Here is an 8,388-nt window from a genome sequence, read left to right as displayed (position 1 = left end):
TTGGGAAGAGAGGCCCCTTGGTCTTGTAAACTTTATATGCAGCAGTACAGGGGAAGGCCAGGGCCAAGTAGTGGGAGTGCCACATTTCCTGTGTTTTCAAGATCTTCTGTAATCGTGTCTATTTGATTTCTGATACTAATACTTTGTGTTGTCAGTTTTCTTCTGATTAACTTGCTAGGTTGTTTGGTCATTATTGTCAGAGAAAAACTCTCTGTTTCACTGAGTTTCCTTCGTGTATTTTTTTTTTTTTTTTTGGTTTTTCGGACAGGGTTTCTATGTGTAGCCCTGGCTGTCCTGGAACTCACTCTATAGACCAGGCTGGCCTTGAACTCAGAAATCCCCCTGCCTCTGCCTCCCAAGTACTGGGACTAAAAAGGTGTGCGCCACCACTGCCTGGTTCTCCATGTATGATTTTAATAATATTTGTTCTCTATGATTTGTTTAGTTTGCTTTAGGGTTAGTAAGCTCTCTGTCTAGGTTTTTGTTTTTGGTGTTTTTTTTTTTTTAAGAAAGAAAATCAGGTTGTTGATTGAAAATCTTTACTCTTTTTGTTTTATGCAAGCTGGCATTTTACACCTGTGTTCTCTGCAACCAAGCTCTTTTCTGATAAAAACATTTAGTACTATACACCTTTTCTTTTAGCATTGCAGCATTTCACATATTTTGGTATGTTATATCTCCGTTTTTTTTTGTCAGTTTAATATATATTGATTGCTATTTCTCTTCAAGCTTCTTTGGCTGGTGAATTACTTAGAAATTTGTTATTTTCCATGTATTTGGATGTTTGTTTACAACAATATGGGTGCTTGATTACACTGAGACCTCTCTGCCGCCCCCATATTCGTTTTGTAGAACTTTGGAGGCTTTCTTGCCCTAATTTATGGCTGAATATTCACATTGCTTGTGTATTAGTCAGGGTTCTCTAGAGTCACAGAACTTGCAGATAGTCTCTATATAGTAAAGGAATTTATTGATGACTTACAGTCTGCAGTCCAAATCCCAACAATGGTTCAGTAGTAGCTGTGAATGGAAGTCCAAGGATCTAGCAGTTGCTGAGTCCCACACCGCAAGAAGGCGAAAGAGCGAGAGCCCGACTCCCTTCTTCCAATGTCAGTATATGGTCCCCAGCAGAAGGTGTAGCCCAGATTAAAGGTGTGTGCCACCACACCTTTAATCTCAGATGATCTTGGACTCGGATATCTCCCTGCCTTAATCTTCTGGATTCAATCACCACTGTGTCTCAAGATCTCCATACCAAGATCCAGATCAGAAACTTCTATCTCCCAGTCTCCAGATTAGGTTCACTGGTGAGCCTTCCAATTCTGGATTGTAGTTCATTTCAAATATAGTCAAGTTGACAACCAGGAATAGCCACTACAGCTTGTATTGTACAGCTTTGCTATTGTATCAGAGTGGGAGCCTGAACCCTCTTGTTTACTCTAGTGTCTTAAATTTCCTTAGCCTTAGTTGGTGTATGCTTTGATTACACTAGATAGCTTTCCATTAATTTTATTTCTTAAAACACCTTGGGTTATGCCTATGGATGGTACTGAAAAACATAGATCATCCCATCTAATTATAGAGTTAAAATATTTGATGGTAAGTCCAAACATCTAGTAGACAGATGCAGCTAGTAGAGGTGGCCAGATTTTCACTTATAAATACATTACTAAGCTCAGTGGTCTAGCAAAAGACAGGTGGAATTGCTACATTTAACAGCTTAACCTGAGTTTACTCTTAAGGCTTTATAACTACACGACTAAAATGCCTAAGTTGTTATTCCTAGCAGTAGGGAGACAAACTATAGTCAAAATGAAAGTGGAAATATTCAGGACTTCACATACTTAACCTAGTCTCAAATCTGATATGAGTTATAGATAGATAGATAGGTAGGTAGGTAGGTAGGTAGGTAGGTAGATAGATAGATAGATAGATAGATAGATAGATAGATAGATAGATAGATAGATAGATAGATAACTACTAATTCTCCTTTTTTCAGTCAAGAGAACACAGGCTCAAAAAGGTTATGTCATTTGTCTTCACTATTGAGAAGTACAAGTGTGTAAGTACAAGTGTATTTTTCTTTGGAATGTAATTGTTTGATTTTCTTTTTTTTTTAAGCTTGAAAAATTGTGACCTATCTGGAATTCATCACTTTATTAGTATTATCCAAATTCTTTGTTCCCTGTAATACTAATCATTACATAAACTACATTTAAAAAAAAGAGCAATTCTTTGTAATGAAGACGTTTTAGGATTACCTGACTCTGCTTTCTACTATATCATATAGCAACATACAGTCTCAGTATAAGCTTTCCCTTGGTTGTATGGATTACTACGCCATCACATTGCCCAACACTTGCCTACATATCTAAATTTCTAGTTTTGAAAACCAAAAAGCTTCTACTTGTCTTTTGCTGTTTGTTGTCCTAGAAAGTGTGTTAAGAAAATGAGCCCTATGAACACCTAGTATGTTTTTATAATTAAATATGTATATAGCTTGCATATATGATTGTGTATGATTCTTCATTAAATATTATTTAGCTATATACTGTAAAACACTTATAGTCACAAATGTAGGATTTTGCTGAACACTTGTGAAATGAAGATAAATTTAGAAGTAAGGGTAAGTGTAATGTAAAATTTCATGTACTTGTAAAGTGAGTATATGAATCATAATCACATGAAATCAGCCTAGTAATTTTCCTGCTCCACAGGAAGATTTAGAAAGTTAAAAAAATAATGTGTATATGAAATAAAAAACACAGAACTTTGCTCTTCCCTATTATTTATGTAACCTTGTAAAGGGTATTAAATGAACACAAGGTAAATTGAAGAGATTTTAAATATTCAAGCCAGACAATATTCTAATATGCTAACACTAGCTGTTTGTTTCTTTAGGATGGATTGGATGCCCTGGTTTATGATTTGGATTTTCCTGCCTTAAGAAAAAACAAAAATATTGACAACTTTCTAAGCAGATGTAAGTACTTTCTATAGCGTTTAATGTTGCTGTGCATGTTACTGTATCAGATATTCAAGCCTCTTTCCCCTCCTGTTGCGTTCACTATTCTGTCAGTGAATTCTGTGTAATATTAGTGCAAAGACTGGCATTAGTTGCTACACTAACAAGGCACCTTGTGTATGAAATTTAGAAGCTTCGTCTAGATGCCTATCAAGAATGAGTACAAAGTAATTTGGGGAATGGGGGGGTGGAAAGTATATAGCTACAATAGAAATATGTATTTTTAAATGCATATATGTGCATATTCAAGTTTCGATGCTATATTTGATCCCTTTGTTTATAAAAAATTAGTTATTACATTTGGAAACCTACAGGTAAAAATTGATTACATATGATAACCCATCATAAAATAAAAAGGTTTTCTCCATGGCAGCTGTTTTATTTATGTTTATTATAGATGTTCTCTTCTAAAAGTTTTAGATTTTGAAATTATTTAAAAATATGTTTTAAGTTAAAATAGTTTGGAATTTTAAATTAGCAGTAAGAAGTTGATTATAAAATCCGTCCCAGTCTGTTTGTTTCTGTTCCAAAGCCTTAATCTAGTCATATAAAATAGGTGTATTTTTTTTGTTGTTGTTATAATTTCTTTTTGTTATTTCTACACAGTAGAGTTTGAATTACCTATTTTGTACTTTTGTCGGATTTTTCTTCAAAACCAGTTTTAATTTTGTCTTGGAGTTTGATACCAAACTCTGATTTGGGAATCATTTTTTCCTAAGTGAAGAAAATTTAGTCCAGTACTTTGCATGTGCAAGTAGTGTAACATTAATCTGCATCCCCATCTCTTTTAATTGGGAACTTTTAAGTATAAAATTCTTGCGAATGTCTTGTAACCTACTGAAAGATTTGGACAGTTCTATTAGTTTATATGTGTTTATCCCTGTACTAGATAACATAGTGAAGGAACCGAAGATGAACTACTGTTTATTTGGTAGTAGACAAAGGGCAGGGGGTGATCATTAATCTAGAGCTAGAGGGTAGAGTATAGTATGACAGATATTGGGGAAAATAACCTTCTTAATCTACTATTCTTTTCTGTTTGGTTTCCTTTGTCTTGAACCACAGCCCAAGATGACCTTGAATTTACCACAGTGTTCTGCCTCTCGAAAGCTAGCATTCTGTGTGTGAGCTACAATGTCCAACTTAATTTTACTACTTTATTGCTTTTGTAATATTAAGTATGCCCATGTATTACATTTTATAAATAGAAGCAGTAGCTAGAGGAGAAATAAGTTGAAGTCAAATGAAAGTAAAAATATAAAGTGACTTTTAAATTTAAGTTTTAATTTGTATAGATGTTTTGGAATATTAAGCTAGAGAAAAATGCAAGAATATTAATAAAACAAATTTTAATAAATCATATATACTGATAAGTAAAAATCACAAATGAGGGTTTTCTACCAGTAGTACAAAAATCAGTGAACTTTGCGATATAAGTATATTAATAAAGGAAAGGTATATATTATTAGATGCAGAAAAACAATGAAATAAAATTTATATTCATAAATGTGAAACTTACCTCAATAAAGGAAACCTATAACTTAGATTTAGTTCTTTTGTATGTGTGTATCCAGTTTCCTAGTTTTATTTGTTGAAAGCCAGTCTCTTTGCTAGTGTATGTTTTGGCATGTGTAAAAGTAACTTTTGTTCGCCTAATGTAATTGTCATCTCCAAGGCTTTTAATGCCTCAGTTTGCTAAGCTAGTCCTAATCCTAGAAGCTTCTAGCCTTTGTACAGTCTTATCTAGGTCTAGAATGTTTCAGCCTTTAAGACTGACTGAGGAGTAAGCTCACCCTTTTTTCTTCTTTCTGAACTCTGACTGGTTCAACTCAGCTATTCTAGCTCAAATTCCTCTCTAAGCTGACTGATTCAATCTGGCTTCTCTCTAGCCCTCTCAATTGCCATGCTTGTTCTCATACTAACTTAGGGCAGTATGTTTTAAACTTCTGGCTCCTCATTTTCTCTCTCTCTCTCTCTCTCTCTCTCTCTCTCTCTCTCTCTCTCTCTCTCTCTCTCTCTCTGTAACTGTCATATAAAACTGACTTCTCACTCTCTACAGTACATCCTCGATTATCTTCCCTTTCTTCTACATTCTCATGTGAGTTGGGCATATCCAATTCTGTCAAATCTTTCTGTGATTCATCACTTTGTCTGCCACTCAAAGACATCACGTTGAAACATGGGTGCTTCCTTCTACAAATAACTTTACCTTCATTGTTTGGGATTAAAAGGGTCTGTATTCTTGCCAGAGGGATTAAAGATGTGTAATAAGGTGGTGTCTGTATTCTAGCCAGAGTAGCAATATTGCTGGATTAAAAATCCTCTACAGGTATGTCAAAATTTAGGTCTCTGTAGTTGAGTCTGTGTGGATTTATTTTTGGGTCCTCTATTCCATTGGTCTGTGTAGTTTGACAGTTTCTTACATGCATTTAGTCACAACGCTGTTGGCCAGCAGCTAGGACAAGTGAAACATCAAGGAACCAAAAGGATGTATTTGATTTCTAATGTTTTGTCTGCCAGCTTCCTCAAGACTTTGAATATTTTTTCAGTGTCACTGGCAATTCTAACATACTACCTCAGTTTAGGATTTTCTTATTTCTTATATAGAATATTAAAATACTCTTAAAATTCTCTAACTCCAGTTTCGTCCTTACTGCATTTATCTTTAACATTCTTCTGAGTAGCTGAAGTGTAAGTTTGATTATGCTTATGTACTTTAGTTTCTTTTTACAGCTTTCAATCCATGCTAGTGATTTTTATATTGTCCCTTGATTTTTTTTATATTGAGAGCTGCCTAAACGTGGAATCTGGGGTGAGAGGAGAAAGCCTTCCTATTATTGAGTAATAGTTTTTTTTTTTTTTTTCCTTTCTTTTCTTGCTTGCTTACTTTTCTTTCTTTTTTTTTTCTTTTTTCTTTTTTCTTTTTTTTTGACTGGTCTAGAGCTCACTGTATAGATCAAGTGGCCTTGAGCTCATAAAAATCTGCCTGCCTCTGCCTCTGGAGTGTTATTAAAGGCATGTATATGTCACTCTGCCCAGCAAATGATAATTTTCTAACAAGTGACTTAGAGACAGAGTTCAGGCTCCTTAACCAGATTGGGGCTCCCCAGCCTCTCCTGCCACTTCACCACAAGCATACTTACTAATGTAGCAGCAGAGCCCTTGTGTACACAGTTCTGCTGTGTACTTGAATGGTCTGTCTTCATGATCTCACGTCGCTAACAACTACTTTTCATTTCAAATGTGTTTCAGGTGTTTACCTAAAAGTTTCTGTCCGTGGCAGGCTTTAATTGGTATCTTCTTAGTACTTTCCAAACCATGCTTACCTGTTTTGTTTTAAATTGTTTTGAATTAGGATCCCCCTCCCCCCAACTCTCCAGAAAAAGTTTCACTGTATAGCCCTGGATGTTCTTGAATTCACAACAGTAACAGTGTTACCATTACCTTTCCATATTTCTAGAGATTACTTTAGAACCTGATGTAGAATAGGCAAAAATATTTATGTAATAAGTTGAATATTGACTGTAACTTTGTAGTAGGTCTTGCAGTACTGTGACCTGGGAAGTTATTAAATATACTTATCCTTTTACAGAAATCTATTAGCATTGCATATGTCTCTTGGTCATAGCCTACAAAAATATTTTAATTTGAACATTTTAACAGAAAGGCAAGAATATTATGGCTACTTTTATTAGAAACTAGAACTTTAATACTCTTACGTGTATAGACAACATTGAAATGGGAAGCTTTTCCATGCAATCTCATTCCAGTGTTGACCCAAAGGGATTAAAAAAATAGCCTTATTTTAATCTATGACCAAATTAGGAGATAACTATCCAGGGGGAGATTTGTAAATTATTGTCATCTATAGCATGGCAGGTTAACATAAATAATTGCATTGATTCTCCACTGCATGTTTTAAATTAAAGTCTGGCTTCAGATTAATGCTATAAGTGTAAAGAATGCAGGTTAGAAATTTAATTTTTATTCCTTAGTACATGTGCCTTTGATACTGAACTTAGTTTGGGGGGAAATTTTTTTAGTTTGTGTGTGTGTGTGTGTGTGTGTGTGTGTGTGTCCCTGACTGTCCTGGAACTCACTCTAGGCCAGGCTGGCCTCAGACTCACAGAGATCTGCTTCTGCCTCCCAAGTACTGGGATTAAAGGTGTGTACCTCCACACCCACCAAGAATTTAGATTTTTTTAAAGGGTCATCATAAATGATTCACATAACAACATAAACAGAAATTTTTATTTTGTTGATATAAAACATCTACCTATGTGTCCGTAATAAAATGTGATATATACCTAAAATACCAGAAGTAAATTATTATTATTACTATTATTACAACGTTTATATTTAGCTTGGAGATGTAAGTCAGTTGGTAAAATATACTTGACTAGCATAAACAGAGCCCTAGGTTTAACCCCCAATGTCATGTAAATTTAGAATGCATTAGATACTTTCTTTAAAAGATTAAAAATAAAAGCAAAGCAGTTTTTGTGTTTAAAACTTTGTCATTGGATTTTTATATAAAATTTTGGTATGATAGTAAAATCATACCATAAGAATTTGAAACAACTCTTAGCATATTAAATATTTATATTATAACTTCAGATTTTACATATATCAATTATCTCAAGTGATAGAGTGCTGGGGATTAAAATGAAGACCGAAAGAGGCAAGTATTTTACCATTAACCTACATCCCAGCCCTAATTTGTAATAACTTTTGAAAGACTTTTTAGAGTTTAATGAAAATGAAGCCACAACATATCCAAGTTTATGGGACACAAAGAAAGCAGTCCAAAGAGGAAAACTCATAGCTCTGAGTGCTGCCAAAAAGAAACTGGAGAGAGCTTATACTAGCTGCTTGACAGCACACCTGTAAGCTCTAGAACAAAAGGAAGTAAATTCACCAAAGAGGAGAAGGCAGGAAATAATCAAAGATATGAGCACAGGGGGGAAAATTCCTGAATAGAACAGCAATGGCTTGTGCTGTAAGATCGAGAATCCACAAATGGAACCTCATAAAATTGCAAAGCTTCTGTAAGGCAAAGGACACTGTCAATAAGACAAAAAGGCCACCAACAGATTGGGAAAGGATCTTTACCAATCCTAAATCAGATAGGGGACTAATATCCAGTATATATAAAAAACTCAAGAAGATGGACTCCAGAAAGTCAAATAATCCTATTAAAAAATGGGGCACAGAGCTGAAAAAAGAATTATCAACTGAGGAATACTGAATGGCTGAGAAGCACCTGAAAAAATGTTCAACATTATAATCATCTGGGAAATGCAAATCAAAACAATCCTGAGATTCTACCAGTCAGAATGGCTAAGATCAAAAAATAAGCAACA

General features: G+C 34.6%; 1 protein-coding gene across 2 annotated transcripts in view; it reads left to right on the top strand.

Moving 5' to 3' along the window:
* The window catches only part of Rock1 (Rho associated coiled-coil containing protein kinase 1), a 97,270-nt gene that overhangs the window by 17,398 nt on the left and 71,484 nt on the right, over positions 1–8,388 (top strand). For both annotated transcript variants that reach the window (XM_021215123.1, XM_029546727.1), the window contains exon 2: positions 2,902–2,983. In XM_021215123.1, coding sequence (XP_021070782.1) covers positions 2,902–2,983 — 82 coding nt within the window. The remainder of the gene's footprint in view (positions 1–2,901; positions 2,984–8,388) is intronic.

This window comes from Mus pahari, chromosome 15, assembly GCF_900095145.1.
Source record: "Mus pahari chromosome 15, PAHARI_EIJ_v1.1, whole genome shotgun sequence".
Taxonomy (NCBI): domain Eukaryota; kingdom Metazoa; phylum Chordata; class Mammalia; order Rodentia; family Muridae; genus Mus; species Mus pahari.
The sequence above is the reverse complement of the archived record's forward strand: the minus strand, read 5'-3'. Positions and strand labels throughout refer to the sequence as shown.